The 16,756-nt window shown below is 39.0% G+C and overlaps 1 protein-coding gene across 1 annotated transcript; it reads left to right on the top strand.

Moving 5' to 3' along the window:
• Positions 1-3,592: 3,592 nt before the first annotated feature.
• On the top strand, positions 3,593-15,754 carry TTPA (alpha tocopherol transfer protein). The gene is made up of 5 exons (XM_065668348.1): positions 3,593-3,914; positions 10,087-10,240; positions 10,780-10,973; positions 13,309-13,419; positions 15,372-15,754. The coding sequence occupies exons 1-5, from the start codon at positions 3,669-3,671 to the stop codon at positions 15,549-15,551; spliced, it is 885 nt and encodes a 294-aa protein (XP_065524420.1). The 5' UTR covers positions 3,593-3,668; the 3' UTR covers positions 15,552-15,754.
• The last annotated feature ends 1,002 nt before the right edge of the window (positions 15,755-16,756 follow it).

The following is a 16,756-nucleotide window of genomic DNA, read 5'->3' as shown; positions in this document are numbered from 1 at the left end:
TGGATATAAGGAGGAAGTTCTTTATTGTTAGGGTGGTGAGGCACTGGAATGGGTTGCCCAGGGAAGCTGTGAATGCTCCATCCCTGGCAGTGTTCAAGGCCAGGTTGGACAGAGCCTTGGGTGGGATGGTTTAGTGTGAGGTGTCCCTGCCCATGGCAGGGGGTTGGAAGTAGATGATCTTGAGGTCCTTTCCAACCCTAACTATTCTATGATTCTGTGATTCTATTATACACCTTTTTTTTTTCTGTACAAAATGATCAGCTGTCAAATACAGTAATGGGTTCTCAATTCAATTTTGCTTAGCTTGAGAGATTTCTCTTTTCCAGAGCAATATTCCAAAGTACTTTATGAGAGCAGACTTCCATGACAAACTGGGAGTCCTACTGATTTGAATGTCTGCTCTGGACTTCACTGGAAGCTTTCATTTGTACAGGAGTTTCCTTGTACAGGACTGGTTGTTGGTTTTATGTTTTTTGGTTTTTGTTTTTTTTTTGTTTTTTGGGGGGGAGGGTGTTACATGATCATAAATAATACAGTGAGAAATAATTTTTTTTTTAAATTGCATTTCCCTCTGTTTAGTAAATGGTAACATAATTCTTCCGAGATGCCTGCCCACCCAGGAGTATGTGATAATCTTGAAGAATTAAATACTTGAACATTTTGGGTTGGTTTTGGGTTTGTTGGTTTTTTTGTTTTTTGTTTTTTTTTGTTTTTTTTTTTGTAGAGTAGGGTTATTTTGGTTTAGCTAGTGTATACTTTGAGGAGAAAGGCAAGAGGATAGAGCAAGCCATCTGGCACCCTGTAAAACAGCTCTCCCCGTTATTGCCTTGATTTCCCAGCACCTCTGCATTAACACTTTTAAGTATGTGAATTCTTAGAAACAATTAAAGACCTGAACATTAAACATTCCATGATGGCCTTCTTGCACAAGCTTGAGCAAGTTAACTAGAACTTAATTTATAGAGATGCTGACTACCCGCTGCCCTCAATGACTGAAATTAAGCTCAACACCTGTGAAAGTTAAACTCTTAATCTTGATCCTAGCTAGCTTAAATGTGTGTGTGTGAAATACAAGGTCCTTCTATTTATTTATATCCTTCAGAGAAAGAACATACAACTACTACTGTAGGGTTGAAACTCAAAAAACTTTTCTGATTTTGATAGTATCCTGTAAAAGAAAGGAGCACAGGCACATATATACTTTACAGTCAATCTACAACTCTGTAGAATCTAGTGTAGGCAAAGATAGTTGCTTACACAACTCTTGAACACTTGCCATAGAAGACCTGTTGAAGTATGATGTGGGGTTTACACAGATGTAAAGCTTCTGCTGAAGGAGGACAAATTCCAGCTATCTGGAAAAAGTCTGTTTGACACCAGAATACACCAAAAAGGAACATCTAAGAGAGACTGCCACAATTTCTAGTCTTCGTTGCATCAATAATGATCGTGGCCCAAGGACACAAACAGAGCAAAGTTTGCATACAGGAATGTTTTATTTAGACAAAACTGTCAGGCACTTGAGCTCTTTTCCAGCTGTAATTAAACAAAATAAAAACTTTACCTACAAGCCTCATCTTGCAACAGGTCTTAACTGCTCTGGTAAAGGCTCAAGTATTCAACATGTTGGCTGCTCTGTATGAAGCCTCGATGATATCACATCTTCACTGTCAGAGGCAGGAGCTCTCCTTAGAGTTACAACTATAGTATCACTCACAGAATTTTTAATAGAAACTTTACAGATATTTTTGTAACTCAGTCTTGAGAAAAATCACTGAAACCACCAGTAAAACTAATTTTGGTCAAATATGAAGCCAAAATCACAATCTGAATTTTGTAGAAAAGCTAACTAGAAGCTGTGAGTTGCTCAGCTGAAAGGTGAAATAAAAAGTATCTGTATTTTCTCACCCTTTTTGTTTTCACAGACAAAACCCTAAGTTGTTAGAATATTGAGATGACAAAACTGAGTGCTCAAAAGTTAGGAAGTGGTGTTTAAAAGCACTGTCTGACCTTGCTGTGATAGCCCTTTGTGTTTGTCCTGCCACCTGTGGCTGGGTTACATGCTTGCATGCCATTTTTCCCACTGAAGCTCTGTCCAGGAAGGTTTAGCACAACTTGCTGTTTGCTACCCTCTCCACATTCTGTTCTCTTTTGTGTTTTCTTACATTTCCAGCTTGCTTTTTCTTCTTGATCTAGGACAGGTCTATACTTCCTCACACCTCCCTAATATCCACCTCTCCATACCCTTGACAGCTACACCCACTGGTTTCTCAGTTCTTGGCCTTTGCTGCAATACTTTGTCCCTCTAAGCTTATATTTCCTGTCCAGTCAGTCCCTTGAGTTCCTGCTTTAATCTCTTTCTTTGGTAAGATTATTCATACTCCTCCCACTCTTTACCTATCTGCATTTACTTAGGCAGATCTTTTTTGACATCTGTAATACTGAATGGGATACCCGTAGACATTTCAGCAGTTTGTAAGAGTCCAGGGCATGGCTAGATACAGCCAAAATACCAACTGAAAAGTATCAAGTAAGACAAAAGTAAGAAAATATTAAGTGTACATGTAGAAAGCCAGAGAAGGGCAAGATAATCTTGAACAAAGTTTTGTCACAGAATCACAGAATCACAGAATCCCAAGGGTTGGAAGGGACCTAAAAAGATCATCTAGTCCAACCCCCCTGCAAGAGCAGGGTAACCTACAGTACATCACACAGGAACTTGTCCAGGCGGGCCTTGAATATCTCCAGTGTAGGAGACTCCACAACCCCCCTGGGCAACCTGTTCCAGTGCTCTGTCACTCTTACAGTGAAGAAGTTCTTCCTGATGTTAACGTGGAACTTCCTATGCTCCAGTTTACACCCATTGCCCCTTGTCCTATCACTGGATATCACTGAAAAAAGCCTAGCTCCATCATCCTGACACCTACCCTTTACATATTTGTAAACATTGATGAGGTCACCCCTCAGTCTCCTCTTCTCCAAGCTAAAGAGACCCAGCTCCCTCAGCCTCTCCTCATAAGGGAGATGTTCCACTCCCTTAATCATCTTTGTGGCTCTGCGCTGGACTCCTTCAAGCAATTCCCTGTCCTTCTTGAATTGAGGGGCTCAGAACTGGAGGCAATATTCCAGATGCGGCCTAACCTTTTATTAGGCCTAAGTATGCTTTATACATTGTATGTTAAATGAAGTAAGGCTTTTAAGCCTTAAGTATGCCAGAGAGATCACAAAGGAAACCTGTTCAAAGGAAACGGTTATCATAAAAATAGTAATAGCAGCAATTCACTCTTCACCTTCGATAACTGAACTCACTGCCAGGCAGCAAAGTTGGACTGAAGCTGACTTCAGTTCCTTTCTCCATGCAGAGAAGATGTATCTCTGTTACTGCAGGCACAGCTTCTTTTTGGAGCTGCAAGCTAAAAACAAAAGAGAAGTTCTTAAGGCATAAAATGCTAAAAACAGGTCAAGCCCGTAAAAGTGGGAAAAAACAAACAAAACCCAAACCAAAGATCAAAGTATCACCCCAAAAGGTGACCTCCGCAGCGGGGCCGGATGGGGACACACACACACCTGCCTCCGCCCCTTCCCGCTCCGACCGGGGAGGGTGCTCAGGGGTAAGCCCAAACGGGCTGCCTCCGCCCCCGGCGGGCTCCGCCGCGACTCGGTTGCCGATGGGACCAGCGGGGCTGAGCGCGGTCGCCTCGGAGCCGGCCAGCGGCGGGATGTCGCAGGGGCCGCCTGGCGCGGGGCGCCTCAACGACTTGCCCGACCACTCGCCGCGGGTGCGCAGCGCCGTCTCCGAGCTGCGGCGGCGGGCGGAGGCAGAGCCCGGCCAGCGCTGGCCGCAGCCCCTCAGCGACTCTTTCCTGGTGCGGTTCCTGCGCGCCCGAGACTTCCACTTGGACCAGGCCTGGAGGGTAAGGAGGGGAGCGAGGAAAGGACCGGTGGCCGCCCGAGGGTCTGTGGGCGAGTCCCGCCACCCTCTGAGGTTGGGGAGGGGGCGGCCGCATTTCCCTTCGCTTGCGGAGTCCCCGCGGCGGCTGTCAGCCAGCCAGGCACGGGCACGGACGCGGACGCGGACGCGGACACGGACGCGGACACGGACGCGGAGGCGGACGCGAACGCGGACCCGGACCCAGCCCGGGGGCGTCCCGTCCGCCAGCCCGCTGCCGGGGCTGGGACCAGCAGGCCCACCGGGCCTCGAAGCCCGCTGCCTCCGGGGGCCTCGCCTTTGTCCCGGGGGTACGGCGAGGCAGCAGGGCGGGGCGGGGGGGGCGGAATCGCGAAGTAGTAGCGTGTTATTGCTGCTAAGGGGAGAGTGGGGTGGGTGAGCTGCGCTGCTTGGGTCGGCCAAGGCCAAGCAGGGAGTTTCAGGGTGTAACTAATTGCTTGTCGCATTCAGCGTGGCACCACCATATAAATGTGTGGTGCTGTGGCTGGCTTTGTGCAGCCTCGGTGAGGTAGAGTAAAGGTTACGGTAAGTGGGGTACAGTCATATAAGGCAGAGGTTACAGTAAGTGTGGTAAAGTCACGACTCCCATCAGATAACAATAACCCTTAGAGGACATCCTTACTGTGCTCACCAGGCTTCAGTTACTTGTTACTAGTAGTGATACTAGTTTCACTGCTTATTTGTAATTGATCCAGTGTAAAGCTATGAGTAAAACCCACTCTTTTCTCCTGGAGTTTAGTCATTTGCAGAACTTTCAGGCTTTGGTAAGTTTTCATACTTCTCTGGCTGATTGTACAGCTTTTTGCTGTACAGACAGTGCGTGCCTATTTTTAATATCCAAAGGTACAAATTGTTACTATTTCTTTTTTTTACAGGAAGATTGACAGCCACTAACCCTTCTGAATAGAAAGTATTTCCAAATCTTCCCCAGGGCAAAAGCACTTACTCACTTAATGCCACCTGGAAGCTGTGTTTCAGTGGTATTCAGTGATGTTGATGACATAGCATTGCCCAACAGAGCTCACCTTTTTATTTATGACTTCTCTGTACTGTAGATTTTTTAAGTTTAGTCACCATGAAAGAAGGTTGTTTGCATAAGGATATATTGCAGAATTAAAGTAGCTAAAAAAAAAAAAAAGTGAGAAACTGAATTAAGCTCTTAATCATAAATGGCTTTAAAAACTATATTTTGTGTTCTTTTCGCTTGGCTCATACAATTTGCATCATAGCTTGGATAGTATGGATGAAATGCCAATGCTGAAGAAGTTTGCAGTTTGGATATAAATTAATATCTGAGCTGAAGCATGTTGTTTGCTCATTAATTTGTGCAGATATACCTAAGTACTCTATATGCTGTAAACTGAGAAGCAGGGCCACGAGTCTCCATTAATTGCACTAAAGCAATGGCTTTATACGTCCCTTTTTTAATGTATGAGCTGTGTGTGTATGTTTGACTTCACTGTTATGATCAGAAACAGTCACTTGAATTCAGTAGTAATATGTGAAATCTGGAGAACTAGCATCTTCTTTCCTCCATAAATCTTTTTGCCCAGTGTGTTTTATTATGTCCTTGCATTATGTCTCACAGGCAACTTTTGTATAAGAGTGTGATTCTCAGTGACTTGGGGATACTGTATTTTTGTACTTGAAATAGATTATACTCTGGGGAAAAGAACGACACTCTTTAAATTCAGTAAAAATGCAACTTTGAAACTCTGTGCCAGGAGGTGTTTTAATATACCACTTAAGACTTTTGTAAGCATCATTTTTATGGTACTCAAAACTATCTCAATATCTAGGATCCTTTTAAGAGTTCTGGTTGATATGAAGGTACTTTTGTCTTTGCTCTGCATTTGACTTTTGTAGGAATCAAGACTTTCTAGTGTGTTGTGCGGCAAATAAGTTGCTTAGAATAACTATGCTGTACAAGAAGGATTGTTTTCCATAGTGCCAAACTTACTGCTGAGTCTCAGGAATTACCTCTGAGGATCTTCACATCATTCAAATATAAATACAAAGTTCGAATTGGTTATTTGGCTGGTCTTTGTCCATCAATGCAGAGGGATTTCTCAAAAAGGATGTCTCTGGGCTGAGTGTTGAGGAAACAAATCAGTCAACAAGTCTTCTTCCCTTTGTGCTAAACCAAATGTCTCACCTTACACGTCTTCTCCCAGCTGGCAAAGAGGTGGTGTGTGTGGAGTTGGTAAAGTTCTATGTCTCAATAAAAACATTTTAAATTCTTTATCTGTGATACCAGATAGTTAAAATCTGTGTGTAGCTATATACATATATATAAAGCATATGCACAAAGGTGTGTGTTTATGTGTGTGTATATATATGTTTATATTCTAAACTTGGAGCTGTTGGTTTCTCCTCCAAAGATTACCAATATAAAACATACTTTTCCTAAATGTTGTGTGCATTGGTACAACTGCTGACAAGAGTAGAGGCCTAATTCTGTCTAGTGTCCTTGTTAATATGAATAAATAGTTATTAATCAATAAAAAAGTAGTTAATTTACATATAAAAATACACTGGTTTCTTTAACAAGCACATTGTTTTCTTTTAAGTAAAGTACTAAGTTCACTTTGTTTTGCAGCACATGAATCTTGGGTTAATTAGTTACTTATCATCTGTGATGTTCAGAAGTCTGTAACTGTCTCTTGCAAACCTCAGGAAAAAAATCCTAATTAATGCTTAACTCCAGACACTGGAGCTTTTCATCCAGTTTTCCCCATTAATTGAGTTACCGTGCATCTATTTTCAGATGCTGAGCAGATGCTAAGTAGGTTATTCAGTCTGTAAACACAGATAATTATATATTGAGATGTTTTCCCTGTGTTCTAGGTACATAAGCCACTTTTTATACTATGTAATGAATGCTCCTGCTTTTCCTGATATTAGTTTGCTGATCTCTATATCCAGACTGTTATAAATAATATTTATGTTTTTCCTTGCTGTCTTTACTAAAAAAAAACCAAAACCCCAAGTCTTTTAAGCATTTCACATGAATTTTAGTGTTTAAACAATGTTAAATTAGAAGATTTCAAAATAAAATAAAAATGTAAGTACCCACTGCTAGTTGTTTAATTCCATTATATGTTTAAGGATTACTCATGGAAGTAGCTGTGTGACATGAGTCTATCCAGCTGCTGACAAAGGGATTGTTTACATAAGTAAAAGTTTATAGAGTATGTCCCCAAATTAGCTGTAGATGCTGTGGAAGATTATCTAACACCAAAGTTTACTTTAGCTCTAATTGTTTCAGGTAATTAGAATCAGTTTTCAAAATCTGATAACTCCTTAGCACTTTGTGGCTTTCTGTCCAAGGGAAGTGTGTTTGGAGCTTAGTCATGTCATGTGCCTAAAAGATGTACCACTTGCCCACATTATGGAAGGCATCAGTAGTATTCCAACGATATATTTACTCCTTAATGGACTTGCCAGATAGATAAATTATCCTCCTGTAAGGATTGCGTGTCACAAGCTACAATCACTGTCTCCCAAGGTCCAGAACTTAAGTCCTTGTTCTTTCTAACTTGGAAAATGTAAATACTAATGAGAATAACTGCACTGACAAGAAAGGATTATTTAGGGTATTGAATGAGTGTATTATATTTATTCTCATCTTAGTATTGGCAGGCAGCACTTCAAAGAGATGTTTACAATATTTATGTGATTGTAAATTAGGTTCAATAAGTTGTGGTACGAGAGATTTTGGAAGAAAAGTGAGAAATTACAAAGCTACAGATGTTTGTGTAGTTTTTGAGTGTGATTTTGTATTTTGCTGTGGTTAAAGTGTTTCTATTGGAAAGACCAAGGGAAAAAATATGTTGACAGTGCTGTCTGGTTGGCACAAAGTGGTTGTAATTGCTCAAAGAGTGCCCTTTGCAGAGAGTAAAGCACTAACAGAGTGGGAGAGTCAGAGTACCTCTTCAGGGCTATCTTGCAATCATAGTGAATTTCTATTCCACAAATTAATTTACTTTCCCTACTTCCACCCTTCTCCCCCCCATCCCACCCCAACCTTTTTTGTTCATTTGTTTGAAGTTAGCCTAGACTACAACAGGTTTAATGCATTCAAAAGGTTTCTTGTAAGATTTTCCTAAAGGTTAAATGTTGCTTTCCACAGGTGGAATTCTAGCATGGGGGATGAACTTTCTAATTTTTGTACCTAAATATGTATTTATAGGCGCTATTCCATGAAAGATACAGATAATTTCTGATCAGTACGCTGTGTATTTGTAAGTAAATTCTACTGACAACAGTAATGCCTTATAAATAATTCCCTCATAATTCGAGACACCTTCAGAAGAATTTAAGACCTTCAGCTGAGCTGAAGAGCCTTACAATGAAGAAAAGTATGTATTTTATGTAAAATTATATGAGAAACTACAAAAGTGGAGGAAGGGTTAAGGAATACAAGTAATTATCTCATATAAGCATGCTATGTGGTACAGGATGGTGAGTCTCTGGTCTCCCTCTAAGAGACTGTAGCTACGCATCAGTATAGACGATGCAGTGATGTTCCAAGGGATGTATTCAGTATCCACTGCAGTTCCTGCTGACCTTTCTCTCTATCAAAATGGTGAAGAAAATGATACTTGCATAGATACAAGAAATGTTTAATTTAAATAAAGTTATGTTCTGTTTGTTGGAGCTGATAGTTCTTTTAATGTTTCTTTTGTGAAATATTAAAAAATGAATAAAAAATAATTTCTGTTAATATAAATTAACAGAAATAAAAGACTGTTGGTTGATGTTTTTATACTGTTGGTTGATGCTTTTATTGTGAAGACATTTAATTTGTGAAACTGTGATGAAGATCAGATTGTTTTGCTGTTTGATGAAATACAGAAACAATTACAAAGGCTAACCTGTGCATGCTACCTTTAAGATTTAAACCTATGTTTCAGTTTGTTGTGAAACAAGTTACTGAAAAATTCTGGTTCCCTTGGCTCCTTTGAAGGCCTTAGTTAAAAGTCTAAACTGTCGCTATTTAGGAAATTGTAATATAAAATCTAAATTACTTGCAATAACTACCCCTTTACCCTCCAAATTCAGTTACAGAGAACTTAGCATGGGTGATAGAGCAGAGGCAGAATTTAGTTGGTGAATTGAGAGGAAGCCTTTCAGAAAATAGTCTTTTATAGCTTCCCACTTACCTATGGAAAATATCTTCAAGAAATTTTAGTTGCAGGGAATAGCAGTTACTTTTCTTCACCACTTAATAATGAGAAACGGTAATTAGACTTGGGGATTAAAACTACTGCATCACCAACTTAATTTTTCATGATCCATCTTTAAGATGACTTTTCACAGTATCACCTGTAATTCTTCTACACAGATGTTACCTCAGAAAGAAATGCCTATGATGGATTCTTCCTTAGAGTTAGGCCATTGCCCTTCAACACACAGCTCTTCCTGTGCCGTAGATGTACTGTTGCTGCCTTCCAGTCTTAGGAGCCAGGGTGATCATGTCCTCTATAAAGGGCAGAATCTCTGCTTTAGTAAAACAGATTCTTGTGTTTCTACTCTGTGGAAGGCAAATTTCTTAATGGGTAATGGACCTACTGCATTGTTATATTCTGCCTTTTCAGGGGGCTAAGAGGAACCTTGAAAAAATTCTTTGAATATGCTGATGATCATACCTGTTTTAATAGTAAACTAAAATTATTTATGACTCTATGTGTGTGTACAAAATGGGCCCATACTTTATGGGAGGGGAGGAATGGGTGGGTGAAGGAGAATATTCGTTTGTAAAATTTTACATGTCTAAATTCAAAACTGGAGAATGAATCTGATGCAGTATCAAACTGCATAACTCTAAAGGTAACCTGAGTAAGAAAACTGGTTTTCATGTGTATTTTACATGGAAACTACTATATTTTCCCGTTTTCTGACACAAAATGACAACTGCTGTCCGTTAGCAATTTGACAGGTTTCTATATTAATCATAAGGACTCACTCATTTGATCCAGTACAGTACCTTAGTGATTTGCTTAAAATACACAATGAAATTACAGCTAATTTAAGGAATTAAACCTGAATGTGACCACATGTAGAAAATGTTTTTTTAACTGTGCTGTTCATATGACACCTGATGCTTATTTGACGTCCACATTTATTTTTTCTAGTTATTGAAGAATTACCAGAAGTGGAGAATTGAATGCCCGGAAATAAGTGCAGATTTACGACCATCTTCTGTTCTTGGTCTCTTACTTGCTGGCTATCATGGAGTCCTGAGATCAAGGGACCCACATGGAAGCAAAGTTCTAATATACAGAATTGGTGAGTGACAAAATTGTTTAAACCTGTTTCACATCTGGCTCTGGCACTGATGTTTTTGGTTTATTTCATGGTTTGGGGATTTTGGGGTTGGGTTTTTTTTGTGGGTTTTTTGGTTGTTGTTTTGGGTTTTTTTATTGTCACAATTTCAGCAGTGAAATTCACAATCTTGGTAGAATTACTGTACTGAAGAAAAATTGCCTGAATTGATTGGATTGATGATCTGTTGTTTCTGTTACTGAATTAAGCTGTTCCCGTCAAAACCTTGTACTGGAGGCTACAGCCATAGGTGGAACATACTGCATTAGGTGGCATCTACAAGCATCCATTAGGTAGTACCATCTACAAAAAGTGTGCAGAAGATGAATGACAGAGCAGGCACAGAAAAGAACTTCTGTGCTGGCAAATTGTTTTATTTCAGGAGCTTTGATATTACTAGTTACTTTTTGTTCCTGAGAAGCACATTAGAAGTAGTAGCAAGGGAAATTACAGGTGTATGCAGTATTCTTGTGGTAATGCAGAGTAATCTATCTACTCTTCAGGACAATGGGATCCCAAGTTATTTACAGCATATGATGTGTTTCGTGTAAGTCTCATCACATCTGAACTCATTGTGAAGGAGACTGAGACTCAGCGGAATGGAGTCAAGGCTATATTTGATCTTCAAGGGTGGAAATTTGCTCATGCATTTCAGATCAGTCCAGCAGTGGCCAAGAAAATTGCTGCTGTTCTCACAGTAAGTCTAACATACTGCTTTACACTGCTTCATTGCTATAACTCTTAATTTTTCATCAGTTTTAAGCTATAGTACATTTTCCTTCTGTATACCTTTTTAGAGTCTATGCAGCTTAAAAGAACAAAATCTTAAATCCATTAAAATGCATAGGTTGTGCTTGATTTGACATAAAGTATGTTCTTGCATAGCAGTAAGTGTCCTTTAACCTCTGATGTTTTGTAAGAACTCCACCTACCTGTTATAAGACAAGAATTTAATGAGTGTAAGAGCAGATGAAGCCCAGTTTTGGAAGGATCTGTGTTTTTCACATTTTTTCCCCTGAGACTCAGAGCATGTACTGAGTTAAAAACAGATAGTACTAACCTGTTACCAGTATGGATGATGCTATGTGATCTTCATCTGCTACCAACAGAATGTATGTTTATGTTCTGTTTGCTTTTTGCCTCCCCCCCATCCCCGAGCATTTTTTTGTCCAACTCACTGCTAATTCATCTGCTTTTCACAAAACTTGGAGGGACTTTACTGCCTTTAAGACTTGTTCTTTTCTGACAAATTTGTTAGAACTTTGCCAAAGGATATGAGAGGAAATAAAAAAGGAATGCAGGAAAAAAAGAAGGGGACAGAGAAGTGACAGACAAGTGACAATGTAGTCCTATTTTCCTTCTGAAGTTAGGTTGAAAGTCAGTGATAAAAGGTCTGTTAGCCTGCAATGTGCAAACGAGCCAGGGAAATAATCTCTTGCTCTGATTTGGGAAGATTCATATCTGAGCTTTAGTCAAAGCATAGTCGTTGAACTAATATCATTGTAACTTCAGCTGTTTATCCTTTTTCGTACCTTCTGTGAAACTTCTGTGAAACCAGCATGTATTCCCAACTTTCCACATCTAGAATAAGAACTCTTGATGTTCATACTGTCCTGGGCCAGATCTCACGAGAACTGGACTAGTAAAAGTGTTCCAGTTGATTTCTGAGGTAGTAAAAATATTGCTAGTAATTTTTTTATCCTTGTAATAAAGCAGAAAGGAGGTAGAACAGGATTTGCAATTACCACTAAAGGCTTCAATACATTACCTCAAAGCAGGAAATTCTTTAAATGTCATGTTTCCATCATGATCTATTTCAGATCTGTTGCATGTTTTTCAAACTTCTAAATTTTTATTATAAGCATTGAAAAAACAGGTGTGTTGTTCAATATACTTATAACTAAAAATTAAGTAATCTTAATTTCAACCCATTTTTTACTTTAGAAATGTGTCTTGCAAATTATTACCCTGTAGGAAGAAACGGAAGTTAATAGAAAGAAAATACATACTAAGAAATGGGAAGTGGAGTCAGATTAGTAAGTGACATCATCTTGAAAAACCTAGTTGTTTTGTGAAAAACATGACAGTAGATTCTAAGTATATGATAGCACATAATAGCATGCAGTAAACCTATAATCTGATAGTTTTAAGGTCTTTATCATACATTAAATTGTAAAAGGATTTGCACTTAAGGAAGGTGTGAGGTTTGGTTTGGGGTTTTTTTATCCATAAAAGAGTGAATGGAATAATGGGAGAAGAGCTGCTGTACTAATGGGGAGAAAATGTTTGTGAGAAGTACCATTTTTAAAAGCAGAAAACTTCTGGTTGCAGAGGTAGTATCAGGTGAGGTATGAATGGAAGCTATACATTCCCTATTGCATAATTCTCCCTTTCAGCACTGCTGTATTTTCTTTTAACTTTCAAAGGTATGGAACTTCTAAATGAATTGTGAATGCAAGTAGAAAGCTGAACTTCTGGCTTGTGCCAATAGCCAGTAATTTCAAGGCTTGTCTCTAAATTATAATTTATTTAACTTAAGTTAGTAGCTTTAATGGTTTATACATATTTACATACTATCCTTCAGGCTATAAATTGCCAATGAAAACACATGGTATGATAGATTTGTTTTGTAAATTAGCAGCAGAATCTCTTGTGAAGAATTGTACCTCTGAGGAAAGGCTGAGCACAAGCTTTATGTACATTACTTATGTATAATTTGGTGAGGGTTTTCTTGTTTATTTTTCTGTTTGGTTCTATTGTTAGGTTGGTTTTTTAATAGCCAGCCTCTCTGTTTTGTTTGGGTTTCCCTCCCCTTTCCTTCATCTAATGGGAAGAGCATTGATGTGATTGATGTGATTTTTCTAAGTGTTATTGGGGCAGTGTACATTAAGAACACTCTGAAGTGCAAGAATTGGTAAGGTCAGGAGGAGTGTTCTAACTTATGGACTATGTAGTTTTCAAAGACTGTTCTTAACAATAGAATCTTTTCAAATTTTCTTTTTTCTCATACCTTTTTTCATGTATGTTGACAGGATTCCTTTCCACTAAAAGTTCGGGGTATCCACTTGATAAATGAGCCTTTATTCTTCCACCCAGTCTTCGCTCTAATTAAGCCTTTTCTCACTGAAAAAATAAAGGAACGGGTGAGTGCACACAAATATTTCTTTCTGCCACAAAACTCTTACGTGACAATCTGTAGCACTTCCCTTAGGATCTGGTACTCCTGAGCACTGAAAAGCATAAATTATTTTTGTGTGTTAGTGCCATGCAGGATTCCAGAATTTAATTGTTAAAGCATTTGCAGTTATCACTGATGTGAGAGTTGCAAGCAGTTGCTTTTATCACCACTCTGAAGAGAAAAACTGCTGCAGCGCAGGGAGGTTAAATAATTTGCTTAAGGCCACACAGCAATTCTTCTGCAGAACTAGGAAGAAATAGGTCCTGGATCTCCCAGCACTGTGACTATAAAATGACAGTGAGAAACTGTCATTAAAAAGTGATGTTATGCTTCAAGTAGTGCAGAATTTGTAGAAGACAATTTTTGAGTTCTGAAAGACCTGCAGAGACATTTATGCATAAAAAAAATCAGTCAAGCTTAAGTTCAGGGGTTTTTCCAAATAGCTCCTTAGTTGTTTTAAGTGTTTTTTCAATTTTAAATCTGAAAACCTGTTTGTATGTGGATGCAAAAGCATGTCAAGAATTCTGTTTATTGTAGCATAGGAAGAATATTGGAGACTTCAGCTAACACAAAAGTACTGTGAAATGTTAACAGCAGACTAAGGTACAAACTAAGCAGCCATGCCTATTGCTGTTCCCACTCTGAAGCCTCCTTATCTCAGCACAAAGATTTTGTGCATTTGCAGTAGCTATGACACTCAGGGACAGTAGATCCATGTTTTTTCTGGTCACTGTTAGCATTTGTTTGCCAGGACCCTTTTCCTACCATGTGTGTTTTGTTACGGGAGCCTTGTGCACCCCTCACTCACAAAAGAGGATAAGAAGAGGAAGTATGTTGGAGTAGCCTGAAGCCATGGCCCTTCATCTCTTACATTATTACCAGTGAAAAAAGCCCATGTCATCTGATCCAGCTCAGAATATCTCAGGATAGAACTCAAAAAGCAGAAGGGAGGGCAGATGGACAGTAAAGGCCTAAAAGAAAACAAACCAGATATCCTAGTTCATGGAATGGAACAGAAGCAGATTAGCTTGTCTCCAGGCCGAGTTACAGGTAGGATCTCAAAACAAACCTCTAAGGGTCAATTCCCCATACCTTAATAAGAGTAATTACTATTCAGTCATTATCTTAATTCCTGATGGGCAAGTGTTAGATAAAAGACAGACAGCTACCTTTTGAGTATTTTGCAGTCTTCACACAATAATAATTGCAGACAATTCTTGTAATGTATTAATAAGAGGCCTATAAAAGTGTCTGACTGAAAGTAATAAATAAGGCTTCAAAGTAGCTGCAATAAAGCAAGAAGAACCAAAACTATGGTATTAGAAGGGTTAAAAAAGAGGCGTAGTCCAGCATCTAATTGCAGTTGGACCTGAAATGTAAGAACCAAGATACCCATTCTTTTGAATCTCCTCCTTGGCTGGGTGAACCTACATACATATTGCATAATGCTGTTTTTAAATAAATGTGGCAGAAACAGATAGTAATGGCCAGGAGCCAAGCTGTCTTTTTCTTGGAAATGACAGAAAACCAAATGCATGATAGCTGTAATGATAAGACCAAGTGCTGGTCTTCCAATGGTTTAGCTCACTTTAGCTGTTCAATGTCACTAAACCAGTCTGGAACAAGTGCATAGTTTGTTTCAGTTCCTGTGCTTGCAGCTGCATAAAATGCAGTTCTTGGGTTGTAGTCCATGCTTCGCCAAGCTGCAGATACTGAGCACACAGTTTGAGCACCCATGGGAAACTCACTTACATGGTACTTTCTCCTTTATTTAAGGAGCTCATTCTGAAAAAGTCAACTTGTCTAGTCAAACTGAGCTGGTGGCTTCAGCTCTTGCACTGAGTTTCTTTGCTGCCTGTTTTCACTCTGTAATATAGCATTCATACCCAAGTAAATGCTTTTCATATTTTTTTGTAGGTGTATATGCATGGAAATAACTACATGCAGAGTCTGACCGAACACTTCCCTGTCAGCATTCTCCCACAGGAATATGGGGGGCAGGAAGTCTCCTTTGAAGAGCTGGCAAAGGAATGGACTGACTTTATAGTGGCATCTGCAGATTATCTTCAGAGCATTTCTCTGTTTGCCCACGAATAACCTTACTACAGTATTATTTCAATTATTGAACACTGGAAATCAGTTTAGTACAAAATCTTTCATGTAAACTTGAAATTAATGTAAATGAAACCAGAATGTCTTTGCAGGGCACTGAGTACTATACTGACTTCACTTTTTGTACTAACTGGAGTCTATCAGTATGTACATCTGAAGAGATTAATGAATTCTACATATTCACAGTACTGTTTGTGATTATTAACTTGTATGCCAAAAAGCTCAATAGTGTGTTGGATATCAGAAATTGATAACTGCTCCTATTAAGTCTGTAGAGACAACTCATCTGTAATTATGCAATCAAGAATCTTATGCTTAGCTCTTCTGTCTTGCCTTCTCAAGACAACAGGTTACAAGAAAGAACTGAATGTGAATGGGGTAGAAAGTATGACTGTGGGGCTAATTTACAAAAAGTGAAACAAGGCTGCTTTTTTGATTGATTCTCAGGGAAAAGAACTATTTTGTTATTGTCAAATTAACAATTACTCAGCAGTAGTGAGACATTTGCGTTAATCTTTGCTGCTTGCGCAGCTTCCCTTAATTAACACAGTAATCTTCCAGTTTTATAGAGGAAGAAAGGGAAAACACCATGTACCTATTCTTTAAAGAACAGTATGTGTCAGGAGGAGGAACTGGTAAGAGTCAAAACAACCTTGAAAATTCTGATTTTTTTTTTCTTCAGAGATAATGTCTGTGGAAAAACTGTAAAGAACTCAGATTATGATCACCTTTAATTCCTACTGTAGAGCACAGCAGAGGTCAAGGGTTTTTAGCTGTTTGCAGTAGCTATTTGTTCTGCAGGGTGAAGTAGATTATCCTTTGTGGATCTGAACTTTGGAAGTATCTGTTGTATGGTTTAAGGGTACTGTCAGGTTACTTTGGACCTCAGCATCAGAGACGTTGGGTACCATAATTTTGTTTTCAGAAAAGTAATTGGCAACTCAACATTTTATGTTTTCTGTTAGGCTCTGGAAGAAATTATTTGTAATTTTAATTTCTTTATTTCTATAGGGGTAAAGAAAAACTGTCTATACTTACTGAAAACATTTTTTAAGGGCTGTTATTCAGATATGAACCATACCTGTGTAAAAGCTGTCGCTCACATTACATAGCAGTATCATCCTGCAACCCCCAGTATTTAATAATCTAAAAAAATATTTTACTTTTCATTCAGCTTTTTGTTAAAATCT

This window comes from Lathamus discolor, chromosome 2 (genome assembly GCF_037157495.1).
Source record: "Lathamus discolor isolate bLatDis1 chromosome 2, bLatDis1.hap1, whole genome shotgun sequence".
Lineage (NCBI taxonomy): Eukaryota > Metazoa > Chordata > Aves > Psittaciformes > Psittacidae > Lathamus > Lathamus discolor.
The sequence above is the reverse complement of the archived record's forward strand: the minus strand, read 5'-3'. Positions and strand labels throughout refer to the sequence as shown.